A 27,745-nucleotide genomic window follows, 5' to 3' on the forward strand; every position below is an offset into this window, starting at 1 on the left:
AACGAGTCAGGGGCCCATTTATACCTATGCAACCAGTCAGGGGCCCATTTACACCTATGCAACGAGTCAGGGGCCCATTTACACCTATGCAACCAGTCGGGGGCCCATTCACACCAATGCAATAAGTCAGGGGCCCATTTACACCTATGCAACGAGTCAGGGGCCCATTCACACCTATGCAACGAGTCAGGGGCCCATTCACACCTATGCAACGAGTCAGGGGCCCATTCACATCTATGCAACGAGTCAGGGGCTCATTCACACCTATGCAACCAGTCAGGGGCCCATTCACACCAATGTAACCAGTCGGGCCCATTCACACCTATGCAACGGCAATCAGTCAGGGGCCCATTCACACCTATGCAACAGGGACCAATATTGGGCCTATTCACACCTATGCAATGGGGAACAGTAGTAAGACAGCAAAAACAGGTGGTTGAGCTGTGGTTTTATCGTCCCCTGACTGCCCCATTGTGTTGGGTGGCCAGTACTGCCACCATTCAAGTGAGTGGGGCCATCCTGCAAAATGATCCAACCAGCTGTATGTGGTACATTTGTAGAACAAAGTCTCAGCGATAATCAGTGAATGGGTGAGATTCCCAGCAGAGTGTCCCTGGACATGTGTGGAAAGGTTTGGTGGCTGAGTTATCAGAAGGTGAGAAATGGGAATTCTTACCTAAAGCGAGTGCGTTCTCGGCTGCGTTGATGTAGGCGACGCTATGAAACAGCACAAACTCCTCTGGCCTGGCCTGCAAAGGAGGAGCACCACATTGTTATAATATACAAACAAGTACATAATACATAAGAAAAGCACAAAGGAAAATAATAAGCAATCAATATCTATAAAACAGAGATTGCATGTGTACATTATGCAGAAATGCTGACCAGATGCAGAATTTTCTATTTGTTTTTTTTTTTTTTTTTGCAGCTGAATGCACTGAAAATTACTAAGCACAATAAAACTGTACACACGGGTCCATAATATACAATGCTGCTGTATACATGAGTCTATAATATACAATGCTGCTGTATACATGGGTCCATAATATACAATGATGCTGTATACATGGGTCCATAATATACAATGATGCTGTATACACGGGTCCATAATATACAATGCTGTGGTATACACGGGTCCATAATATACAATGCTGCTGTATACATGAGTCTATAATATACAATGCTGCTGTATACACGGGTCCATAATATACAATGCTGCTGTATACATGAGTCTATAATATACAATGCTGCTGTATACATGGGTCGATAATATACAATGCTGTGGTATACACGGGTCCATAATATACAATGCTGTGGTATACACGGGTCCATAATATACAATGCTGCTGTATACAGGGGCCCATAATATACAATGCTGCTGTATACAGGGGCCCATAATATACAATGCTGCTGTATACAGGGGCCCATAATATACAATGCTGCTGTATACAGGGGCCCATAATATACAATGATGCCGTATACACGGGTCGATAATATACAATGCTGTGGTATACAGAGGTCCATAATATACAATGCTGCTGTATACAGGGGTCCATAATATACAATGCTGCTGTATACAGGGGCCCATAATATACAATGCTGCTGTATACACGGGTCCATAATATACAATGCTTCTGTATACAGGGGCCCATAATATACAATGCTGCTGTATACAGGGGTCCATAATATACAATGCTGCTGAATACAGGGGCCCATAATATACAATGCTGCTGTATACAGGGGCCCATAATATACAATGCTTCTGTATACAGGGGCCCATAATATACAATGCTGCTGTATACAGGGGTCCATAATATACAATGCTGCTGTATACACGGGTCCATAATATACAATGCTGCTGTATACAGGGGACCATAATATACAATGCTGCTGTATACATGGGTCCATAATATACAATGCTGCTGTATACATAGGTCGATAATATACAATGATGCTGTATACATAGGTCGATAATATACAATGCTGCTGTATACAGGGGCCCATAATATACAATGCTGCTGTATACATGGGTCCATAATATACAATGATGCTGTATACATAGGTCGATAATATACAATGCTGCTGTATACAGGGGCCCATAATATACAATGCTGCTGTATACACGGGTTCATAATATACAATGCTTCTGCGTTTAGATCTACAAAAACACTATATGCTGTAAGGATCTGAACGCAGCATTTTCTACAACCTTGTACATTAATCCTGGGGCTCATTCACACTTGTGTGTTCTGGTAATGTGTCTTGTCATACGTGGCAATGCACCTGCTCTGTGTGGTGTGTTTGGTGTAATTTATTGTGAATATCACCCAAATGCACTGTAGTTTTGCACAAAGCATGATGCAGCGCATCATAAACACGCATCATAGCAGGCGTGGAGGTGCATTGCTGACTTTTGGGAGGAGTTATGTTGTGATGGTGGATGTCGGCCTAGAGAAGTGAGCATTCTTAGGCAGGCTGTATTTTTAATTTACACTGTTATACAAGCTGTACACTCACTACTTTACATTGTAGCAAAGTGTCATTTCTTCAGTGTTGTCACATGAAAAGATAGAATAAAATATTTACAAAAATGTGAGGGGTGTACTTACTTTTGTGAGATACTGTATTGACAGATATAAAGTTAGTTGGGTACAAAAAAGCAGCAGGTCTCCTACGTACCGCAGTCAGGTGTTTGTCGCTGACATCCACAGAGCACAGGTCGGAGGGATCCTTTATCCGATGAACTTTCATCTGGAGGGAGAGTCCAAAGAAAGCAGAAAATGAGGATCAGGACACATAACATCCAATCTACACACAACACGGGATCAGCCTGGGATTTACATCACCCAGAGGACCTCCGGCCCCGTCGTTCTCATCCCACCTAGCGGGAATCCACATTAACATTTCCGTTTCTTTCTGCCATGATTTCTACGCGCTTCACTTGAATGGACGGCCCTATGTGCGTTTGTCATGGCAAAAAAATCTCATGGACCAAATTTTGGCCCAGAGCCAGGCGCAATCTTTCACCCCGCAAAAAAATGAATGCCACTTTTTGCCGCAACTTCAGAGCGATTTGGAAATACAGCAAGAATTCTTGCTGTATATAAAATGCTTCCAAGTCGCTAGATGTGAACGGGGCTTCAAGTGTTTCTAAACCCAAAAACAAAAATCGGATCCGGTATATTGCTGCTTACCAGTCATTGGATGCCGTGGCTGCATTCATTTCTTCTTTTTTTTTTTGGGGGGGGGGAGATTTTCAGCTGGTGATTTTTTTTTTTTAAAGTCAGCAGCTACAAATACTGCAGCGGCTGACTTTTACCTGTGCAGGGAGCCTGCGATGTCTTCAACCGAAGCCGATCTGGTTCCAGCATGGAATGCCGGACCTTCAGAGCGCATGCGCTGCTGACGTCAGCGGCTGCATGCAGGGTGAATATCTCCTAAATGGTGCACGTTTAGGAGATATTTATTTTACCTACAGGTATAGCTTATTATAGGCTTACCTACAGGTAAAATAACAAAGTGGGGTATACAACTGCTTTAAAACCCCCAACCATTATATTTTTTTAAGCAGCAGAGGCCCAAAAGAATAAAGTGGTGGGTGTTGCGATTTTTTATTTTTTTTTTATGTCCCACGATATTTGCACAGCGATTTCTCCACCGAAAATGTTTTTGGAAAAAATAGACTAATAAATTTTAATGTGCAAAAACACAATATAATACATAGTTTTCTGGTAAAATATAAAAGATGATACGCCAAGTGAATAGATACCCAGCATGTTGCGCTTTAAAATTGCATGCACCCGTGGAATGGCGCCAAACTACAGTACCTAAAAATCTCCATAGGCGACGCTTTAAATGCCTTTACAGGTTACCAGTTAGAGGAGGTCTAGTGATAGAATTATTGCTCTTGTTCTGACGTTTGTGGTGATATCTCACATGTGTGCAGGAATTGGGCCTGATCTCAGGTGTGAAGGTGCAGGAATTGGGGTGATCTGAGGTATGAAGGTGCAGGAATTGGGGTGATCTGAGGTATGAAGGTGCAGGAATTGGGGTGATCTGAGGTATGAAGGTGCAGGAATTGGGGTGATCTCAGGTGTGAAGGTGCAGGAATTGGGGTGATCTGAGGTGTGAAGGTGCAGGAATTGGGGTGATCTGAGGTGTGAAGGTGCAGGAATTGGGGTGATCTGAGGTGTGAAGGTGCAGGAATTGGGGTGATCTGAGGTGTGAAGGTGCAGGAATTGGGGTGATCTGAGGTATGAAGGTGCAGGAATTGGGGTGATCTCAGGTGTGAAGGTGCAGGAATTGGGGTGATCTGAGGTGTGAAGGTGCAGGAATTGGGGTGATCTGAGGTGTGAAGGTGCAGGAATTGGGGTGATCTGAGGTATGAAGGTGCAGGAATTGGGGTGATCTGAGGTGTGAAGGTGCAGGAATTGGGCCTGATCTGAGGTGTGAAGGTGCAGGAATTGGGGTGATCTGAGGTATGAAGGTGCAGGAATTGGGGTGATCTGAGGTGTGAAGGTGCAGGAATTGGGGTGATCTGAGGTGTGAAGGTGCAGGAATTGGGGTGATCTGAGGGGGAAGGTGCAGGAATTGGGGTGATCTGAGGTGTGAAGGTGCAGGAATTGGGGTGATCTGAGGTGTGAAGGTTCAGGAATTGGGGTGATCTGAGGTGTGAAGGTGCAGGAATTGGGGTGATCTGAGGTGTGAAGGTGCAGGAATTGGGGTGACCTGAGGTGTGAAGGTGCAGGAATTGGGGTGGTCTGAGGTGTGAAGGTGCAGGAATTGGGGTGATCTGAGGTGTGAAGGTGCAGGAATTGGGGTGATCTGAGGTGTGAAGGTGCAGGAATTGGGGTGATCTGAGGTGTGAAGGTGCAGGAATTGGGGTGATATGAGGTGTGAAGGTGCAGGAATTGGCGTGATCTGAGGGGTGAAGGTGCAGGAATTGGGGTGATATGAGGTGTGAAGGTTCAGGAATTGGGGTGATCTGAGGGGGAAGGTGCAGGAATTGGGACTGATCTGAGGTGTGAAGGTGCAGGAATTGGGGTGATCTGAGGGGGAAGGTGCAGGAATTGGGACTGATCTGTATTGTGAAGGTGCAGGAATTGGGACTGATCTGAGGTGTGAAGGTGCAGGAATTGGGGTGATCTGAGGTGTGAAGGTGCAGGAATTGGGGCTGATCTGAGGTGTGAAGGTGCAGGAATTGGGGTGATCTGAGGGGTGAAGGTGCAGGAATTGGGGCTGATCTGAGGTGTGAAGGTGCAGGAATTCGGGTGATCTGAGGTGTGAAGGTGCAGGAATTGGGCCTGATCTGAGGTGTGAAGGTGCAGGAATTGGGGTGATCTGAGGTGTGAAGGTGCAGGAATTGGGGTGATCTGAGGGGGAAGGTGCAGGAATTGGGGCTGATCTGAGGTGTGAAGGTGCAGGAATTGGGGTGATCTGAGGGGGAAGGTGCAGGAATTGGGGCTGATCTGAGGTGTGAAGGTGCAGGAATTGGGGTGATCTGAGGGGGAAGGTGCAGGAATTGGGACTGATCTGTATTGTGAAGGTGCAGGAATTGGGGTGATCTGAGGTGTGAAGTAGAGCTGCACAATTAATCGTTAAAAAATCGTGATCTCGATTCACCTCCCCTGACGATCTCTCCTGCTGAGTTTGACGATTCTTTCATATAAAGAAGTGGAGAGATTATCTGCTCACTCAGCTGTCAAAAGAAAACATCCAGGCATTCTGCCAAGTTTAGAACTTGAAACATTGTATCTAACTTCCTTCTTAGATCAAAGGGATAGAACTTCTCTGTGTAAACAAATAACCTGGGCAATCTGCCAAGCTTTAAACAACGTGTAAATGCAGGAAGTTTAACCACTTAAAGTCTAAATCTTTTTCTGACACTTCTTTCTTAAGTTAAAATCAATATTTTTTGCTAAAAAAAATTACTTGGAACCCCCAAACATTAGAGATAATATATATAATATATATATATATATATATATATATATATATATATATATATATATATATATATATATATATATATATATATATATATATATATATATATATAATAATATTTTATAATATGGAATAAAATGGCAATTGCTGCAATATTTTATGTCACACTGTATTTGCCCAGCAGTCTTTCAAATGCAATTTTTTGGGAAAAAATACACTTCAATAAATAAAAAAAAAGAAACAGTAAAGTTAGCGCAATTTTTTTTGTTTTAATGTGAAAGATGATGTTACGCCGCGAGAATCGTGAGAGAATCGTGATCTATCCTCTAAGCAAAAAAATCGTGATTCTCATTTTAGCCAGAATCGTGCAGCTCTAGTGTGAAGGTGCAGGAATTGGGGCTGATCTGAGGTGTGAAGGTGCAGGAATTGGGGTGATCTGAGGGGTGAAGGTGCAGGAATTGGGGTGATCTGAGGGGTGAAGGTGCAGGAATTGGGGCTGATCTGAGGTGTGAAGGTGCAGGAATTCGGGTGATCTGAGGTGTGAAGGTGCAGGAATTGGGCCTGATCTGAGGTGTGAAGGTGCAGGAATTGGGGTGATCTGAGGTGTGAAGGTGCAGGAATTGGGGTGATCTGAGGGGGAAGGTGCAGGAATTGGGACTGATCTGTATTGTGAAGGTGCAGGAATTGGGGTGATCTGAGGTGTGAAGGTGCAGGAATTGGGGTGATCTGAGGTGTGAAGGTGCAGGAATTGGGGTGATCTGAGGTGTGAAGGTGCAGGAATTGGGGCTGATCTGAGGTGTGAAGGTGCAGGAATTGGGGCTGATCTGAGGTGTGAAGGTGCAGGAATTGGGGTGATCTGAGGTGTGAAGGTGCAGGAATTGGGGTGATCTGAGGTGTGAAGGTGCAGGAATTGGGGTGATCTGAGGGGGAAGGTGCAGGAATTGGGACTGATCTGTATTGTGAAGGTGCAGGAATTGGGGTGATCTGAGGTGTGAAGGTGCAGGAATTGGGGTGATCTGAGGTGTGAAGGTGCAGGAATTGGGGTGATCTGAGGGGGAAGGTGCAGGAATTGGGGTGATCTGAGGTGTGAAGGTGCAGGAATTGGGACTGATCTGTATTGTGAAGGTGCAGGAGTTGGGGTGATCTGAGGTGTGAAGGTGCAGGAATTGGGGTGATCTGAGGTGTGAAGGTTCAGGAATTGGGGTGATCTGAGGTGTGAAGGTGCAGGAATTGGGGTGATATGAGGTGTGAAGGTTCAGGAATTGGGGTGATCTGAGGGGGAAGGTGCAGGAATTGGGACTGATCTGAGGTGTGAAGGTGCAGGAATTGGGGTGATCTGAGGGGGAAGGTGCAGGAATTGGGACTGATCTGTATTGTGAAGGTGCAGGAATTGGGACTGATCTGAGGTGTGAAGGTGCAGGAATTGGGGTGATCTGAGGTGTGAAGGTGCAGGAATTGGGGTGATCTGTAGTGTGAAGGTGCAGGAATTCGGGTGATCTGAGGTGTGAAGGTGCAGGAATTGGGGTGATCTGAGGGGGAAGGTGCAGGAATTGGGACTGATCTGTATTGTGAAGGTGCAGGAATTGGGACTGATCTGAGGTGTGAAGGTGCAGGAATTGGGGTGATCTGAGGTGTGAAGGTGCAGGAATTGGGGCTGATCTGAGGTGTGAAGGTGCAGGAATTGGGGTGATCTGAGGGGGAAGGTGCAGGAATTGGGGCTGATCTGAGGTGTGAAGGTGCAGGAATTGGGGTGATCTGAGGGGGAAGGTGCAGGAATTGGGGCTGATCTGAGGTGTGAAGGTGCAGGAATTGGGGTGATCTGAGGGGGAAAGTGCAGGAATTGGGGCTGATCTGAGGTGTGAAGGTGCAGGAATTGGGACTGATCTGTATTGTGAAGGTGCAGGAATTGGGACTGATCTGTATTGTGAAGGTGCAGGAATTGGGGTGATCTGAGGTGTGAAGGTGCAGGAATTGGGGCTGATCTGAGGTGTGAAGGTGCAGGAATTGGGGTGATCTGAGGTGTGAAGGTGCAGGAATTGGGGTGATCTGAGGTGTGAAGGTGCAGGAATTGGGGTGATCTGAGGTGTGAAGGTGCAGGAATTGGGGTGATCTGAGGTGTGAAGGTGCAGGAATTGGGGTGATCTGAGGTGTGAAGGTGCAGGAATTGGGGTGATCTGAGGTGTGAAGGTTCAGGAATTGGGGTGATCTGAGGTGTGAAGGTGCAGGAATTGGGGTGATCTGAGGTGTGAAGGTGCAGGAATTGGGGTGATCTGAGGTGTGAAGGTGCAGGAATTGGGGTGATCTGAGGTGTGAAGGTTCAGGAATTGGGGTGATCTGAGGTGTGAAGGTGCAGGAATTGGGGTGATCTGAGGTGTGAAGGTGCAGGAATTGGGGTGATCTGAGGTGTGAAGGTGCAGGAATTGGGGTGATCTGAGGTGTGAAGGTGCAGGAATTGGGGTGATCTGAGGGGGAAGGTGCAGGAATTGGGACTGATCTGTATTGTGAAGGTGCAGGAATTGGGGTGATCTGAGGTGTGAAGGTGCAGGAATTGGGGTGATCTGAGGTGTGAAGGTGCAGGAATTGGGGTGATCTGAGGGGGAAGGTGCAGGAATTGGGGTGATCTGAGGTGTGAAGGTGCAGGAATTGGGACTGATCTGTATTGTGAAGGTGCAGGAGTTGGGGTGATCTGAGGTGTGAAGGTGCAGGAATTGGGGTGATCTGAGGTGTGAAGGTGCAGGAATTGGGGTGATATGAGGTGTGAAGGTGCAGGAATTGGCGTGATCTGAGGGGTGAAGGTGCAGGAATTGGGGTGATATGAGGTGTGAAGGTTCAGGAATTGGGGTGATCTGAGGGGGAAGGTGCAGGAATTGGGACTGATCTGAGGTGTGAAGGTGCAGGAATTGGGGTGATCTGAGGGGGAAGGTGCAGGAATTGGGACTGATCTGTATTGTGAAGGTGCAGGAATTGGGACTGATCTGAGGTGTGAAGGTGCAGGAATTGGGGTGATCTGAGGTGTGAAGGTGCAGGAATTGGGGCTGATCTGAGGTGTGAAGGTGCAGGAATTGGGGTGATCTGAGGGGTGAAGGTGCAGGAATTGGGGCTGATCTGAGGTGTGAAGGTGCAGGAATTCGGGTGATCTGAGGTGTGAAGGTGCAGGAATTGGGCCTGATCTGAGGTGTGAAGGTGCAGGAATTGGGGTGATCTGAGGTGTGAAGGTGCAGGAATTGGGGTGATCTGAGGTGTGAAGGTGCAGGAATTGGGGTGATCTGAGGTGTGAAGGTGCAGGAATTGGGGTGATCTGAGGTGTAAAGGTGCAGGAATTGGGGTGATCTGAGGTGTGAAGGTGCAGGAATTGGAGTGATCTGAGGTGTGAAGGTGCAGGAATTGGGGCTGATCTGAGGTGTGAAGGTGCAGGAATTGGGGTGATCTGAGGTGTGAAGGTGCAGGAATTGGGGTGATCTGAGGTGTGAAGGTGCAGGAATTGGGGTGATCTGAGGTGTGAAGGTGCAGGAATTGGGGTGATCTGAGGTGTGAAGGTGCAGGAATTGGGGTGATCTGAGGTGTGAAGGTGCAGGAATTGGGGTGATATGAGGTGTGAAGGTGCAGGAATTGGCGTGATCTGAGGGGTGAAGGTGCAGGAATTGGGGTGATATGAGGTGTGAAGGTTCAGGAATTGGGGTGATCTGAGGGGGAAGGTGCAGGAATTGGGACTGATCTGAGGTGTGAAGGTGCAGGAATTGGGGTGATCTGAGGGGGAAGGTGCAGGAATTGGGACTGATCTGTATTGTGAAGGTGCAGGAATTGGGACTGATCTGAGGTGTGAAGGTGCAGGAATTGGGGTGATCTGAGGTGTGAAGGTGCAGGAATTGGGGCTGATCTGAGGTGTGAAGGTGCAGGAATTGGGGTGATCTGAGGGGTGAAGGTGCAGGAATTGGGGCTGATCTGAGGTGTGAAGGTGCAGGAATTCGGGTGATCTGAGGTGTGAAGGTGCAGGAATTGGGCCTGATCTGAGGTGTGAAGGTGCAGGAATTGGGGTGATCTGAGGTGTGAAGGTGCAGGAATTGGGGTGATCTGAGGTGTGAAGGTGCAGGAATTGGGGTGATCTGAGGTGTGAAGGTGCAGGAATTGGGGTGATCTGAGGTGTAAAGGTGCAGGAATTGGGGTGATCTGAGGTGTGAAGGTGCAGGAATTGGGGCTGATCTGAGGTGTGAAGGTGCAGGAATTGGGGCGATCTGAGGTGTGAAGGTGCAGGAATTGGGGCTGATCTGAGGTGTGAAGGTGCAGGAATTGGGGTGATCTGAGGTGTGAAGGTGCAGGAATTGGGGTGATCTGAGGTGTGAAGGTGCAGGAATTGGGGTGATCTGAGGTGTGAAGGTGCAGGAATTGGGGTGATCTGAGGTGTGAAGGTGCAGGAATTGGGGTGATCTGAGGGGGAAGGTGCAGGAATTGGGACTGATCTGTATTGTGAAGGTGCAGGAATTGGGGTGATCTGAGGGGGAAGGTGCAGGAATTGGGACTGATCTGTATTGTGAAGGTGCAGGAATTGGGGTGATCTGAGGTGTGAAGGTTCAGGAATTGGGGTGATCTGAGGGGGAAGGTGCAGGAATTGGGGCTGATCTGAGGGGGAAGGTGCAGGAATTGGGGTGATCTGAGGTGTGAAGGTGCAGGAATTGGGGTGATCTGAGGTGTGAAGGTGCAGGAATTGGAGTGATCTGTAGTGTGAAGGTGCAGGGATTGGGGCTGATCTGAGGTGTGAAGGTGCAGGAATTGGGGCTGATCTGAGGTGTGAAGGTGCAGGAATTGGGGCTGATCTGAGGTGTGAAGGTGCAGGAATTGGAGTGATCTGAGGTGTGAAGGTGCAGGAATTGGAGTGATCTGAGGTGTGAAGGTGCAGGAATTGGAGTGATCTGAGGTGTGAAGGTGCAGGAATTGGGGTGATCTGAGGTGTGAAGGTGCAGGAATTGGAGTGATCTGAGGTGTGAAGGTGCAGGAATTGGGGTGATCTGAGGTGTGAAGGTGCAGGAATTGGGGTGATCTGAGGTGTGAAGGTGCAGGAATTGGGGTGATCTAAGGTGTGAAGGTGCAGGAATTGGAGTGATCTGAGGTGTGAAGGTGCAGGAATTGGGGTGATCTGAGGTGTGAAGGTGCAGGAATCAGGGTGATCTGCGGTGTGAAGGTGCAGGAATTGGGGTGATCTGAGGTGCGAAGGTGCAGGAATTGGGGTGATCTGTGGTGTGAAGGTGCGGGAATTGGGGTGATCTGTAGTGTGAAGGTGCAGGAATTGGGGCTGATCTGAGGTGTGAAGGTGCAGGAATTGGGGTGATCTGAGGTGTGAAGGTGCAGGAATTGGGGTGATCTGAGGTGTGAAGGTGCAGGAATTGGGGTGATCTGAGGTGTGAAGGTGCAGGAATTGGGGTGATCTGAGGTGTGAAGGTGCAGGAATTGGGGCTGATCTGAGGTGTGAAGGTGCAGGAATTGGGGTGATCTGAGGTGTGAAGGTGCAGGAATTGGGGTGATCTGAGGTGTGAAGGTGCAGGAATTGGGGTGATCTGAGGTGTGAAGGTGCAGGAATTGGGGTGATCTGAGGTGTGAAGGTGCAGGAATTGGGGTGATCTGAGGTGTGAAGGTGCAGGAATTGGGGTGATCTGAGGTGTGAAGGTGCAGGAATTGGGGTGATCTGAGGTGTGAAGGTGCAGGAATTGGGGTGATCTGAGGTGTGAAGGTGCAGGAATTGGGGTGATCTGGGGTGTGAAGGTGCAGGAATTGGGGTGATCTGAGGTGTGAAGGTGCAGGAATTGGGGTGATCTGAGGTGTGAAGGTGCAGGAATTGGGGTGATGAGGGGGAAGGTGCAGGAATTGGGGCTGATCTGAGGGGGAAGGTGCAGGAATTGGGCTGATCTGAGGGGGAAGGTGCAGGAATTGGGGCTGATCTGAGGGGGAAGGTGCAGGAATTGGGGCTGATCTGAGGGGGAAGGTGCAGGAATTGGGCTGATCTGAGGGGGAAGGTGCGCCATTGGAAAAGATTGCCAAGTCAAAACATCAACTACCATACAAAGCCAGCAAGTTAGTTATATTTGGTCTTCTGATCCCAGTTGGAATCTGTTCTCAGCACAGTGGTGAAGGAGCACATAGTCGTCACACACAGTCGTCACACACAGTCGTCACACACAGTCGTCACACACAGTCGTCACACACAGTCGTCACACACAGTCGTCACACACAGTCGTCACCTCATACCAGAAATGCTGCATCCAATACATATTTGGGTGTTCGCCCCGTCCTGTCCGAGGGGCAGCTCCTGCTCCGGTGTGGAATGTCTGGGATCTCCGACCTTCTCTTCTGATTTGAGGAGGAAGAACAGACAACTGTCCGGAAGTTATTCTCCTGCGGGGTCTTCTGGGAAACCAGCCAATGTCCAGCCCCTAAGGACACACAAATCACATCAGACTCTGCACCTGAGGAGCTTACACTCTAATGTTACCCCACAGTCACACACTATTATACATTTCTATAGCTCTGACATATACCACAATACTGTACAGAGAACACTGAGCAAGTCACATCAGTCTCTGTACCAGAAGAGCTTACACTCTAATGTCCCTTATTATTATATACTGTAATTATATATTGCAGTTATTTAGCTCTGACATATACTGTAGTGAAGTACAAATAAGACTGCAGACAATCTGCACCAAAGAAGCTTACACTCTAATGTCCCCCCACAGTCACACACTATTATTATTATTCTACATTTATATAGCCCTGACATATACTGCAGTGCTGTACAGAGAACACTGAGCCAGTCACATCAGTCTGTCCATCTATACACTGATATGTCCGGTCAGCACTTTTCACAAAGTGAGGAGATCACAGCGTACCTCCATGACTTGTCCGGAAAAGGTTTCTAGCAGGAAAACAGTTGCTCGTGTATACACCGCCTGTGTCCATCCTATACAGTGTTGTCTCCATAGCTGTAAAATAAAACATTTACAGGTGATTACTTTCCATCTGTTGTATTTAAAGGGTAAGTGATCTGTAAAACAAAGTACAATTATCCTATTTGCTCCCTTCACCTGACCTACCCCCCCCCCCTCTATAAATGCATACATAGAACTGACAGGGGCCGTTCTGGTTTACATCCAGTCCTAGCTGCACCTGCACATTACAGCCCCATGGACTTCTATAGGACCATCTCAGCCCCATGAACTTCTGTAGGACCATCTCAGCTCCATATACCTTTAAAGGGCCATCTCAGCCCCATAGACTTCTAGAGGATCACCTCAGCCCCGAGAACTTCTATGGCACCATCTCGGCCCCGAGAACTTCTATGGCACCATCTCGGCCCCGAGAACTTCTATGGCACCATCTCGGCCCCGAGAACTTCTATGGCACCATCTCGGCCCCGAGAACTTCTATGGGACCATCTCGGCCCCGAGAACTTCTATGGGACCATCTCGGCCCCGAGAACTTCTTTGGGACCATCTCGACCCCGAGAACTTCTATGAGACCATCTCGGCCCCGAGAACTTCTATGGGACCATCTCGGCCCTGAGAACTTTTATGGGGCCATCTCGGCCCCAAGAACTTTTATGGGGCCATCTCGACCCCATGGACTTCCTTGGTGCCATCTCGACCCCATGGACTTCTATGGGGCCATCTCAACCCCATGGACTTCTATGGGGCCATATCGACCCCATGGACTTCTATGGGACCTTCTCGACCCAATGGACTTCTATGGGGCCATCTCGACCCCATGGACTTCTATGGGGCCATCTCGACCCCATGGACTTCTATGGGGCCATCTCGACCCCATGGACTTCTATGGGGCCATCTCGACCCCATGGACTTCTATGGGACCTTCTCGACCCAATGGACTTCTATGGGGCCATCTCGACCCTGAGAACTTTTATGGGGCCAGCTCGACCCCATGGACTTCTATGGGGACATCTAGACCCCATGGACTTCGATGGGGCCATCTTGACCCCATGGACTTCTATGGGGCCATCTCAGTCCCATTAGGGCCCCTGTTAGTGATGAGGTGTCCCTCTTTGGGGCCCCTGTTGGTGATGAGGTGTCCCTCTTTGGGGCCCCTGTTGGTGATGAGGTGTTCCTCTTTAGGGGCCCCTGTTGGTGATGAGGTGTCCCTCTTTGGGGCCCCTGTTGATGATGAGGTGTCCCTCTTTGGGGCCCCTGTTGATGATGAGGTGTCCCTCTTTGGGGCCCCTGTTGGTGATGAGGTGTCCCTCTTTAGGGCCCCCTCACCGCTTACCCCGCCATCATCATTGCCGCGCCATCGTCTCCTAGCAACCACGGACGCTCTCCTCTCACCCCCTCCAAAACCCCGCCCTTCCCCTCCTCCCCCCGCCCCTCTTCCTCGCGTGCCCGGACTCGGTGTGCTCCTCGGGCCGTGCGCGCGGCGAGCAGAGGAGTGGGCGGGGCCGGGGGCCGCGTTTTCACCAATCAGCGGGCGCCAGGTCAGGAGACAGCGGGGATGAGACAAGATGGCGACGAGAGGCGGCAGGAACGGGATTCTGGAGAAAGTAATGGGGGTCCGGGGAGTGGGGGGAGGGGAGGGTGCAAGGGGTGAGAGGAGGGGGGATGGGAAAGGGTGACTGTTGCCCGTGGTAACCATTGTGTTCCTGGCGGAGGGGGAACAGTTGGCTGGTTGCTATGGGTGACTGGAGACCCCCGGATTGTGAGAAGAGAGGCCCTGACTGGGGGAGGGGAAGGGGATACCACAGCTGGGAAATGATTGTCAGCTCTTCAGCCTAACCTGTGTGGGGGTGACTGGTCTTAAAGGGACAGCTCATCGCTGTACGCCGCGTGTGATTGGCTGCGCTGAGCCAATCACTGGAGATTAGGAGCCCCCCGTTATCCCGTGTGATCCCTCTTCAGGAGCCCCCCGTTATCCCGTGTGATCCCTCTTCAGGAGCCCCCCGTTATCCCGTGTGATCCCTCTTCAGGAGCCCCCCGTTATCACATGTGATCCCTCTTCAGGAGCCCCCCGTTATCCCGTGTGATCCCTCTTCAGGAGCCCCCCGTTATCCCGTGTGATCCCTCTTCAGGAGCCCCCCGTTATCTCGTGTGATCCCTCTTCAGGAACCCCCCGTTATCTCGTGTGATCCCTCTTCAGGAACCCCCCGTTATCCCGTGTGATCCCTCTTCAGGAGCCCCCCGTTATCTCGTGTGATCCCTCTTCAGGAACCCCCCGTTATCTCGTGTGATCCCTCTTCAGGAGCCCCCCGTTATCTCGTGTGATCCCTCTTCAGGAGCCCCCCGTTATCTCGTGTGATCCCTCTTCAGGAACCCCCCGTTATCTCGTGTGATCCCTCTTCAGGAGCCCCCCGTTATCTCGTGTGATCCCTCTTCAGGAGCCCCCCGTTATCTCGTGTGATCCCTCTTCAGGAACCCCCCGTTATCCCGTGTGATCCCTCTTCAGGAGCCCCCCGTTATCCCGTGTGATCCCTCTTCAGGAGCCCCCCGTTATCACATGTGATCCCTCTTCAGGAGCCCCCCGTTATCCCGTGTGATCCCTCTTCAGGAGCCCCCCGTTATCCCGTGTGATCCCTCTTCAGGAGCCCCCCGTTATCTCGTGTGATCCCTCTTCAGGAACCCCCCGTTATCTCGTGTGATCCCTCTTCAGGAACCCCCCGTTATCCCGTGTGATCCCTCTTCAGGAGCCCCCCGTTATCCCATGTGATCCCTCTTCAGGAACCCCCCGTTATCTCGTGTGATCCCTCTTCAGGAACCCCCCGTTATCCCATGTGATCCCTCTTCAGGAACCCCCCGTTATCTCGTGTGATCCCTCTTCAGGAGCCCCCCGTTATCTCGTGTGATCCCTCTTCAGGAGCCCCCCGTTATCTCGTGTGATCCCTCTTCAGGAACCCCCCGTTATCCCGTGTGATCCCTCTTCAGGAGCCCCCCGTTATCCCGTGTGATCCCTCTTCAGGAGCCCCCCCGTTATCCCGTGTGATCCCTCTTCAGGAGCCCCCCGTTATCCCGTGTGATCCCTCTTCAGGAGCCCCCCGTTATCCCGTGTGATCCCTCTTCAGGAGCCCCCCGTTATCCCGTGTGATCCCTCTTCAGGAGCCCCCCGTTATCCCGTGTGATCCCTCTTCAGGAGCCCCCCCCCCCCCCCCCCGTTATCATGTGTGATCCCATGCGATTCTACCATATGGAGCCATGTGGTCTGAGTCACTGGTAAAGGGCCAATCATCTGTGGCCAAGGCATTCCCCGCCCCCCACAGGCACACTTATACAAGGGGCCACTTGTGATTAGTACCGTGGCGGGCCGCTCACAGGGGTTCGGATCTGGATGTTGCTCACTAGTGGTGATGAGATTATTAGAGAGGTGAACTCTGTATAGTGATCGGTCACCACTCTTCTCAGGGGGACGTTCCCTCTGTATAGTGATCGGTCACGACTCTTCTCAGGGGGACGTTCCCTCTGTATAGTGATCGGTCACCACTCTTCTCAGGGGGACGTTCCCTCTGTATAGTGATCGGTCACCACTCTTCTCAGGGGGACGTTCCCTCTGTATAGTGATCGGTCACCACTCTTCTCAGGGGGACGTTCCCTCTGTATAGTGATCGGTCACCACTCTTCTCAGGGGGACGTTCCCTCTGTATAGTGATCGGTCACCACTCTTCTCAGGGGGACGTTCCCTCTGTATAGTGATCGGTCACCACTCTTCTCAGGGGGACGTTCCCTCTGTATAGTGATCGGTCACCACTCTTCTCAGGGGGACGTTCCCTCTGTATAGTGATCGGTCACCACTCTTCTCAGGGGGACGTTCCCTCTGTATAGTGATCGGTCACCACTCTTCTCAGGGGGACGTTCCCTCTGTATAGTGATCGGTCACCACTCTTCTCAGGGGGACGTTCCCTCTGTATAGTGATCGGTCACCACTCTTCTCAGGGGGACGTTCCCTCTGTATAGTGATCGGTCACCACTCTTCTCAGGGGGACGTTCCCTCTGTATAGTGATCGGTCACCACTCTTCTCAGGGGGACGTTTTCCTCACATGGCTTCTTCAGGGCTCCTTCATTCAGATGCTCAGTCCTCACACAATGTACTTCTCTGTCCTCGGCCTGATCTGCATGCAGGCAGCTTATAGTAGTGAATGGAAGTGCATCAGCTGTACGGACCCCGCCACACACACACACACACACACACACACACACACACACAGAGTTTGTCCGGGACGTGTGCGCAGACCCCCAACATAGCGACTGTACAGACCCCCAACACACAGATGATTTTCAACACACGCATGCGTGGGCCCCAACGTAGAGCCTGTACACCTATGACCATGCATCAGTCCTCATTTACTTTTCTGTTCTAGCTCTGATCTGCATGCAGGCAGCCCATATTCGTGAATGAGGACACGGCAGCTGTCCGGACTCCCCCACACACCACCCAATCTGGATTCATTCACACCCACTCTTGCTTTTCTATTTTAGCACCGAGCTGCATGCAGGCAGCCCATATAAATTAATGGAAATGCTTCCCCCGGATGGAGTCCCGGCACAGCCGATTTCAGCAAGAACAAGTACACGGTCACGGATGCACAGGCTCTGCTTCAGGGGGTTTTTGAATGCAGCTAGATTGGGTGGTGTGTGGGGGAGTCCGGACAGCTGCCCTGTCCCCATTCACTAATATGGGCTGCCTGCATGCAGATCAGGACTAAGACAGAAAAGTAAATGAGGACAGTCCAGTGGTCCTGGATGGTACAGGCTGTGCCTCGGGGGGTCTGTGCAATGTGTCCCAAACTCAGCTGAGTGAGTCCATACAGTCCATACAGTCCATACAGTCGATGGGTTTTATTCACTTTTATATGGGCTGCCTGCATGCAGATCAGTGCCAAAGCAGGCAGACGGGTATGTGGCCTAGTATGGCACAGGCTCTGCATTGGGGGGGGGTCCATGAATGCATCCGAATTGGGCTGTGTGGGGGAGTCCGGACAGCTGCCGTGGTCCCCATTCACTAATATGGGCTGCCTGCATGCAGATCAGCGTTAAGACAGAAATATAAAGGACAAGCTCTGGGTCTTCATGCTGTATGGGGCTCCCATGTGATTGAGCCCTTAGGGCAGGGGGTCTCAAACTGGCAGCCCTCCAGCTGTTGCGAAACTACAAATCCCATCATGCCTCTGCCTGTTGGAGTCATGCTTGTAACTGTCAGCCTTGCAATGCCTCCTGGGACTTGTAGTTTTGCCACAGCTAGAGGGCCGCCAGTTTGAGACCCCCTGCAGGCTTAGGGACTTTTGCACATGCAGATATTATTGCCGTCCCTCTGAAAAGTGATCTACGGTGAATTGCTTTTTTTTTGGGGGGGGGGGGGGGGTGTTTGACAGGCAGTGAGGAGGCGATTTGTCCCCGCCTGTTTTAACCCTCAAAATGTTGACCTGCTGCTTGCATTGCAGGCATTTGTGGCCCATTCACTTTAAATGGTCATTTTTGCCACTGCATGCGTACAGCCCTCGAGCAACGGCATTTTCTGTGCTTAGGTGGGCAGCGTGTGTGTGTGGGGGGGGGGGGCAGTAAAACTACCACTCAACCAACTGCTTATACTGCCCCCTGGCTGCCCATGTGAAGAGCCCCTATCATGGGTGCTCAATCTGTGGCCCTCCAGCTGTTGTGAAACTACAAATCCCATCATGCCTCTGCCTGTGGAAGTCATGCTTGTAACTGTCAGCCTTGCAATGCCTCCTGGGACTTGTAGTTTGGCAACAGCTGGAGGGCCACCAGTTTGAGACCCCCTGGCCCTAGATCATGGGTGCTCAACCTGTGACCCTCTAACTGTTGCAGAACTACAAGTCACATGAAGCATTGCAAGCCACTGACTGCTACAAACACGACTTCCGAAGGCAGGGACATGATGGGACTTGTAGTTCCACAACAACTGGAGGGCCACAGGTTGAGCAACTATGCTTGGTTTTAGGGCATGGGTGCTCAACCTGTGGCCCTCCAGTTTTTGCAGGACTACAAGTCCCATCATGCCTCTGCCTGTGGGAGTCGTGCTTTTACCTGTCAGCCTTGCAATGCCTCCTGGGACTTGTAGTTCCGCAACAGCTGGAGGGCCCCAGGTTGAGCACCCCATGCCCTAAAGCGGGGATATGCAATTAGCGGACCTCCAGCTGTTGCAGAACTACAAGTCCCATGAGGCATAGCAAAACTCTGACAGCCAAAAGCATGACACCCAGAGGCAGAGGCATGATGGGACTTGTAGTTTCACAACAGCTGGAGGTCCGCTGATTGCAGATCCCTGAGCTAAAGGGTCTCCTCTCTCTCTATTCCTTTTACAAAATCCTTCCTATGTGTTGCGTCATCCTCAGCACAATCACATGCTGTGCTCCACTGACTTTCTCAGATGATGATTTCATTGTGTCCCATCCACCATGGAAATGGCAGGAGATGGAGAGAGGTCTCCTTTTTTTTTTTTTTTTTTTTTTTTTTTTTTTTATCGGAAATGAAGTGTGCAGGGCTGACACCATGTGCTTGGGTTTAAGTGTTCTTAGAACAGTGGGGGGTGGATTCACCAAACCTGGAGAGTGAAAAATCTGGCACAGCTCTGCACGGTAGCCAATCCGCTTCCAGGTTTTATTGCGAAAGCTTAAAGCGGAGTTCCACCCAAAAGTGGCATTTCCACTTATTCATTTCCTCCCCCTCTCTGGTGCCACGTTTGGCCCCTTTTGGGGGGAGGGGGCTGTTTCTGACAGGTCCCCTTCCCCACGTCTGGAGACGGCACCGTCTCTCGGAAGTTCGATTCCCTCTGTTGCCGGGCCAATTAGAAAGCGCAGCGCACTTCGCATGCGCAGTAGGGAACCAGCTTCACTGCCGGGTTCCCTTACTAGGAATGGCGACGGCAGCACCTGACAGCCAATCCGAAGATCGGCTGGGGTGAGGACATCGCGGGCTCCCTGGACAGGTAAGTGCCCATATATTAAGTCAGCAGCTGTACTATTTGTAGCTGCTGACTTTTTTAATTTTTCGTGACGGGGGGCGGACCTCCTCTTTAAAGTGATTGTAAAGTCTCCGTTTTGTTTCCTATAAAAATAACAAACATGTTCTACTTACCTGATCCATGCAGTGGATTTGCACAGAGCAGCTCAGATCCTCCTCTTCTCAGGTCCCTCTTTGATGCTCCTGGCCCCTCCCTCTTGTTCAGTGCCCCCCACAGAAAGCAGCTTGCCATGGGGGCAGCCAAGTCACAGCTCCCTGTGTGTGTCCATTCAGACACGGAGCCCCACCCCTAGCTGGCTTTGATTGACAGCAGCGAGAGCCAATGGCGTCGCTGCTGTGTCTCAGCCAATCAGGAAGGAGAATCTCGGACGACTAAGACATTCATGGACGTCGCTGGATATAGATGGACCCCAGGAAAGGCTGAGGAGGGCTGCTGCACACAGAAGGCTTTTTATCTTCATGCATAGAATGCATTAACCACTTCAGCCCCAGAATGTTTTACCCTCTTCCTGACCAGAGCACTTTTTGCGATTCGGCACTGCGTCGCTTTAACTGACAATTGCGCGGTCGTGCGACGTTGTACCCAAACAAAATTGATGTCCTTTTTTCCCCACAAATAGAGCTTTCTCTTGGTGGTATTTGATCACCTCTGCGGTTTTTATTTTTTGCGCTATAAACAAAAGTCTGACAATTTTGAAAAAAAAGCAATATTTTTTTTACTTTTTGCTATAATATCCCCAAAAATATATAAAAAAAACAAATTTCTTCCACAGTTTAGGCCGATATGTATTCTTCTACATATTTTTGGTAATAAAAAAAAATTGCAATAAGCGTATATTGGTTTGCGTAAAAGTTATAGCATCTTCAAAATAGGGGATAGATTTATGGCAATTTTATTATTATTTTTTTTTTTTTTTTACTAGTAATGGTGGTGATCTGCGATTTTTATCGGGACATTATGGCTGACACATCGGACACTTTTGACACTATTTTGGGACCATTCACATTTTATACAGCGATCAGTGCTACAAATAGCTACTGATTACTGTATAAATGTCACTGGCAGGGAAGGGGTTAACACTAGGGGGCGATCAAGGGGTTAACTGTGTTCCCTGGATGTGTTCTAACTGTGGGGAGGGGGGGTTGGCTCATTACAACATGACAGATCACTGCTCCGATGACAGGGTGCAGTGATCTGTCATGTTGCTAGGCAGAACAGGGAAATGCCTCGTTTACATCTCCCCGTTCTGCCTCTCCTCGCCGCAGTGAAGTATGAGTGATTTTTTTCTCGTGCAAATGCTCGGATGCCTAATCCGATACCTCCAGACTCCAGCAGCACTGCACCAAGGGGCGTCGAGGATGTTGGAGGCGTCACGCGCTCTTTCCCCGAAGTCTGTGGGCGGAGAAGACGGAAGGAGTTGGAGACGCCAGAACACCGGCCATCTTGGTACACCCAGCACTCGCCCGCAGCAATGGCTTGTTAGTTGTTACAGTGCAGCCAATCAGCGCACATCAGTGAAGGAGAAAAATGACTTCTGTACAAAAAGTGCTTTGAAAACTGTCACATGACAATAAAAAAAAGGATCGGTACTTTGTACTCGGTCTTAACAAAAAAAAGTGCTATCGGTGCAACCCAAATAGAAACCAATCAGCTTCCAGGTTTTATTGAACAAGCTGAAGTTAGAAGCTGATTGGCTCCCATGTAGAGCTGCACCAGATTCTGCACTCTCCAGTTTTAGTAAATCCCACCCACAGTGTTATGTTCTTCTTACAATCTTGTGTACAGGAAGGAAATCGATGTAACCAGCTTTACCCTCACAAACCGCACATCTGGAAAAAGTTGTCACACGTCGGCTCTAGAACCCGCTCACAGCTCCTCTGCGTTATCTGCCAGCGTACCAGCGTCTCCTTTATTTCGAATGAACTGTCATGTGATTATCTTCACGGATGGGAGAGATGCTGAGGGCAATCATTGCAGTGCAATGTCATTATTCTACCACTAGGGGCAGCCTAGGGTTGGGCTTTAGAAGGAATGTACAGACTGTGTGTTTTGTACTGTGATGATCACTTGGGAGCTGGAAGAGAGCTTGTAGTGTCAGCAATGCAAAAAATTAATATATGTTATAGGTTTTTTTTTTTTCTTTTTCTTTTTGCAGTATGGGTGCATTTATACAATAAAGGTGAAATCTGCCTTTAAGCTGCCTGTACTGTGTATACAAGTAACATTTGTGCAACGTTTACATACGCCGCACAGTGCAAATTGTACTCTGTCGGCGCCCGGGGCCAAAATCAGCAATGTGTAATCGGCAGGGCCGGCACCACTCAGTACACTCTGATGTTAGCCTACAATGAGTCAGCCGTGTAATGGGGGCGCGTGCGTAGATGCCACATTCAAATAAATGAATCGGGGCGGGGCAAAAAGCTTGGAGGAGGGACAGTGTGGTCACATGGTTTTCCAAGGTCGTCTTCTTCCTTTTTTTTTTTTTTTTTTTTTACACAATCCCTGAGTGATCTCTGCAGCTGCAGTGTGGATTAACGTAGAGCTCATCCAAAGTTAGGGCTGGGGAAAAAATCGATTTAAATCTTGAATCGAGTTGAGAGGTCAAATCGATTCAAAATTTAAGCAAATCGATTTTTTTAGATTTTTTTTTTTCACCGCACCGGTCCTGAGGCGCTGCGGGCATGAGTTTTTACGCGAGGCCGCGGCTTCGGCCTAGTCCCCGGCTTCGGCCGGATGCCGCGGACTAGGCCTCGGCCTCGCCTAAAAACTCCTGCCGGCAGCTGACACCGCGCCGGTCCTGAGGAGCTGCGGGCAGGAGCCTTTAGGTGAGGCCGCTGCTTCGGCCTAGTCAGCGAGGCTGGACGCTGCGGACTAGGCCGAAGCCGCGGCCTTGCCTAAAAACTCATGCCCGCAGCGCCTCAGGACCGGCGCGGTGTCCAAAAAAAAAAAAAACTCGAATCGTGAATCGAGTTTTTTTTAAGAAAATCGAAGATTTTTTTTTTAAAGAAAATCTCCCAGCCCTATCCAAAGTTTTTTTTTATATATTTTTTTTATAATTTTTATTAATTTAACCCCTTGACGTCGGCCGGAAGCAAATATGCGGCCTCTTGGCACCTGGTCCTTGGCGCCTAGGAGCCCCGTATTTACGTGGATTGCTGTGCTGAGAGCGCGCGCCCTGCACAGTTACCTCCAATGCAATACTCCCAACGCACACGTACCTGCACAGACGGCTGTATCTTAAATTGGGTGCTGAAATGACCAACGGCTGGAACTGACTGCAATCACGAGAAGGAAGTGTCACCAGCACACCCAGGATCTCCAAAATTGGGTCCAAAATTTGAATCGCCTAGTATTAAAAAAAATAAATAGAAGCAACGCTTCGGAGCCACGCAGGACCCCTTCATCAGGCATGTGATTGCATAGATACTGGCACATAACTGAAAAGCTCCTGGTCGATCCTTCCAATCGGGAGTTTTTCGGATCGAGTGACAGGCAATCACGGCGGTCCCATGCTCTTAAGCCCCGCTCTGCCTCCCGGCTTCATAAAACTCTTAAAGGGCCGGGAGGCGACGGTGTTGAGAGGGTTAACATATTGTAGGTGTTTATATAGCGCCGTCAATTTACACATTGCTTTACATATATTGTATAATAAAAAAAGTGAGGAATTGTGTAAAAGCATCAAATCAAAATGGTCCTGTCTGACTGTCCATCTCCTGGGCAGTGAGTTTGTTGGGTAGATGAGAGGCGGGGGGATGAAGTAGAGAGTTGAAGGTAGAAAAGACTTGGCGAGCCGGGATGAGAGGGTGTTAAAGCAGAGTTCCACCCATTTTTTCTTTACTTGCAGTCATTCCCATGGCCGTCCTCACTGCTATTCTAATTGGCAAAACAATTGTTTTTTCTAAATACGTTTTTTTTTTTTTTACGTGCAGCACTTCCAGCTTTGGCCCCCTAGGCCATTACGTCGCAAGGCGATTCCCATAAACTCCTGAGATACCAACATCTTCTATCCCAGGAGTCCATTGGAGTTGCCTTAAACCAAAATCTTGCGTATTTTACAGACCGGAAAGGTAGGTGTTCGGTGCCATTGCTAATGGCAACCTGTCCGGCATTAACATGGCCGCGCAGTGGCATTACTGTGCATGCTGGGTAGCCAAGCTGCAACGTATCCCAGAAATGACCAGCGGGCTTCAGATGCCCACAACAGCCATGGACCCTGCCTGCTTCTGAGATCTGGTTAGTTTATCATTTTTAATAAAGTCAAAAAGGACCACATGGCTGACATTATCCTGTTGCAGTGATAGTAGTAACCATTACAAGGAAGCTTTGAGGGAAAAAAAAAATGGATTGGGGGGCTGGAGCTCCGCTTTAATAAGAGTGATGAAGTAGGTCTGGTTTGCAGTATAGACAGGAATTGTATTTTTGGAGGGCAGATTTATATATGGTGAGGTCTTGCAGGAATTTAGTCTTGTGCTGCATTCTCAAGACCACTACCATTGTCTTTTGGTGTTTTGTCATAGAGAAGTGAAGTGACGATGGTTTCTATGGGTAACTGCCGGTTGGAGGGATAGGGGGCTAACGATGGGGAAAGTGAGAAACTGATAAGGTTATGATCAGAGTGAGGAAAGGGGGTGTTGCAAAGCAACAAGGCGAAGGGTATTGTCAACAGGGTGTGTAGAAGTGTCCATTGACTCTGGCTGGCCATACGTTATACAGTTTTTTTTTTTGTACATTTACCAAAACCATATAATTTGAGGTCAAACCTAAACACTTTTCATTTGCATGCAGTCAGGCAGGCCCCACACTACATAGTTGAGGGTAAATCTAAAGGAAATTTGAATAAGACAATTTGTATTCTGTGTGGCCAACCGTGGGACAGGGGTCTCCAAACTTATAACAAGGGGCCAATTTACTGGCCTTCAGCCTTTTAGGGGGGCCAAATTGTGGCCAGTTGGGGTAGAAAATACCCTGACATCATTGGGAGTAAACAGTGCCACATTGTTGGTAATAGGGGGAGGAATGGTGACCCATCGTTGGTGTCATTGGGAGGAATGATGACCCATCGTTGGTGTCATTGGGAGGAATGGTGACCCATCGCTGGTGTCATTGGGAGGAATGGTGACCCATCGCTGGTGTCATTGGGAGGAATGGTGACCCATCGCTGGTGTCATTGGGAGGAATGGTGACCCATCGCTGGTGTCATTGGGAGGAATGGTGACCCATCGCTGGTGTCATTGGGAGGAATGGTGACCCATCGTTGGTGTCATTGGGAGGAATGGTGACCCATCGTTGGTGTCATTGGGAGGAATGGTGACCCATCGTTGGTGTCATTGGGAGGAATGGTGACCCATCGTTGGTGTCATTGGGAGGAATGGTGACCCATCGTTGGTGTCATTGGGAGGAATGGTGACCCATCGTTGGTGTCCTTGGGAGGATTGGAGAGAAATGCCAGCACACCAGGTTCTCCAAAAATGGGTCCAAACTTTAATCGGCAAACACATATTTACGGCAGAAGGGGACATTTCGGAGCTACGCAGGACCCCTCCTTCAGGCAGAAGGTCACATGCCTGATGAAGGGGTTGTGCGTGGCTCCGAAACGTCGCCTTCTGCTGTAAATATGTGATCACTGATTAAAGTTTGGCCCCATTTTTGGAGATCCTGGTGTGCTGGCGATATTTCTCTCTATGACTATATACGGTTCCAGCCTGTGGTTGCTTCAGCACCCAATTATGAATACAGCCATTTCTACAGGAATGTGTGCGTTGGGAATATTGCAATGGAAATTTGGGAGGAATGGTTCCCCATCATCGAGGAACCATTCATCCCAAAGACACCGTTGTTGGGGGGGGTTCCCTATTATTGATATAGAGAGGACTATTGCTATTCATCAGAGGACAGAGTAGTGCCCCATGTGTCGGATAAAGGCAAGCAAAGGGCTGCAGTTTGGAGTCCCACTAGCTTAGGCCAAAAGATGAGAGTATTTTGAGAACTTGAGAGGTGGCTGGGATGTTAAAGTCCTCATAGATCAGTGGTTCTCAACTCACTACCACTAACAGGCCAGATTTTAAGTATTACCTTGGGGAGATGCAGACTAGAATACTGCAATCACTGAGCAGCAAATGATATCACCTGTTATGTATTTCAGTTATCTTGCAAACCTGGCCTGTTAGTGGGTCCTGAGGACAGGAGTTGAGAACCACTGTCATAGATGAAGCTTTTAGAAATGTTAAAGCTCGACTCCAAGCAAAAAGGTCTTCACCGTATTTAGAGGCCATTTCTTACTTTTTAGCAATTCTTTCACGTAATTTCCAGGAGACTCCTGGTCTGTCCCTCTCATTTCCCTCACATTCACACCCATTGCTTCTACAATTCCCATTACTTGATGGCAATTGTAGTCTTATAGCAGCTTCCCTTCTACCGCCTCCCGGTGCCCGGACGTGTATATGAATAGAAGCGTGATGTCACAGGGATCACCATGGTAATTTTCTCAGAAAATTAGATTGGTTACAAAAATAAATATAAATGCGTGTTTACCATGGTACAGAGACGAGAAGTAGGGGTGAAAGGTGAAGAGTAACACCCATATGTCTAGTAACTAGCCTGGGGGTTCACTTGTGCTCTAAAAAGTAGTGGGTTTTGTCACATGGGGGTAGGGAGAGCGTCCTCATTCCTGTATATTCAGGTACCCCATATTGTCACATGGTTGTAGGAGAGATGCTTTTCTGCTTAAGGTCCCCAGCATTGTCATGTGTGGCAGAGAGTCCTGTGTTAGCAGTGACCCTTGGTGATTGGCCATTCAGGTACCCTATATTGTCACATGGGGGTAGGGGGAGAGTTCTCAGCCCTGTGATGCTTTGCTGCTTAGGTACCTCGTATTATATCCTGGGAGCAAAGAGATTCCTCGGCCCTTCATCAGCAGTGTTGCTTGGTGGTTTAGGTACCCCGGAATTATCATGTGGAGATAAGGAGGGGGTCTTAAGCCCTGCGACAGCTGTGGTACTTGGCCGCTCGGGTACCCAATGCTGTCATTTGGGGGCCAGAGATAAGAGTGAATACTCAGCCCAGTGTAAGCTTCAAGTCATGACATACACAGAACTTTTTCCTTTCCTTTTTCCTTTTGCTTTTTGCCTTTTCCTTTTGCTTTTTGCCTTTTCCTTTTGCTTTTTGCCTTTTCCTTTTGCTTTTTGCCTTTTCCTTTTGCTTTTTGTCTTTTCCTTTTGCTTTTTGCCTTTTCCTTTTGCTTTTTGCCTTTTTCCTTTTGCTTTTTGCCTTTTTCCTTTTGCTTTTTGCCTTTTCCTTTTGCTTTTTGCCTTTTCCTTTTGCTTTTTGCCTTTTCCTTTTTGCCCTTCCTTTTTGTCTTCCTTTTCCTTTGCCCTTGCCTTGCCTTTCCTTTCCTTTGCTTTTTGCCTTGCCTTTCCTTTCCTTTCCTTTCCTTTCCTTTTTGCCTTGCCTTTCCTTTCCTTTCCTTTTTGCCTTGCCTTTCCTTTCCTTTCCTTTTTGCCTTGCCTTTCCTTTCCCTTTTTGCCTTACCTTTCCTTTCCTTTTTTTGCCTTACCTTTCCTTTCCTTTTTTTGCCTTGCCTTTCCTTTCCTTTTTTTGCCTTGCCTTTCCTTTTCCTTTTTTTGCCTTGCCTTTCCTTTCCTTTTTTTGCCTTGCCTTTCCTTTCCTTTTTTTGCCTTGCCTTTCCTTTCCTTTTTTTGCCTTGCCTTTCCTTTCCTTTTTTTGCCTTGCCTTTCCTTTTTTTGCCTTGCCTTTCCTTTCCTTTTTTTGCCTTGCCTTTCCTTTCCTTTTTTTGCCTTGCCTTTCCTTTCCTTTTTTTGCCTTGCCTTTCCTTTCCTT

At 49.1% G+C, this 27,745-nt stretch overlaps 2 protein-coding genes across 2 annotated transcripts in view; one reads left to right on the forward strand and one right to left on the reverse strand.

Moving 5' to 3' along the window:
• XRRA1 (X-ray radiation resistance associated 1) overlaps positions 1-14,326 on the reverse strand; it is a 90,602-nt gene extending 76,276 nt beyond the window's left edge. Inside the window, exons 1-5 of the mRNA XM_073612759.1 lie at positions 14,215-14,326; positions 12,825-12,917; positions 12,184-12,368; positions 2,680-2,751; positions 677-749 (exon numbers count right to left, since the gene is read on the reverse strand). Coding sequence (XP_073468860.1) covers positions 677-749; positions 2,680-2,751; positions 12,184-12,368; positions 12,825-12,915 — 421 coding nt within the window. The 5' untranslated portion in view covers positions 12,916-12,917; positions 14,215-14,326. The remainder of the gene's footprint in view (positions 1-676; positions 750-2,679; positions 2,752-12,183; positions 12,369-12,824; positions 12,918-14,214) is intronic.
• Positions 14,327-14,338: 12 nt separating this feature from the next.
• The window catches only part of SPCS2 (signal peptidase complex subunit 2), a 28,451-nt gene continuing 15,044 nt past the window's right edge, over positions 14,339-27,745 (forward strand). The window contains exon 1 of the mRNA XM_073612760.1: positions 14,339-14,485. Within this exon, the coding sequence (XP_073468861.1) occupies positions 14,447-14,485 (39 nt within the window). The 5' untranslated portion in view covers positions 14,339-14,446. The remainder of the gene's footprint in view (positions 14,486-27,745) is intronic.

Source organism: Aquarana catesbeiana, linkage group LG02, assembly GCF_042186555.1.
Source record: "Aquarana catesbeiana isolate 2022-GZ linkage group LG02, ASM4218655v1, whole genome shotgun sequence".
In the NCBI taxonomy this organism is placed as follows: domain Eukaryota; kingdom Metazoa; phylum Chordata; class Amphibia; order Anura; family Ranidae; genus Aquarana; species Aquarana catesbeiana.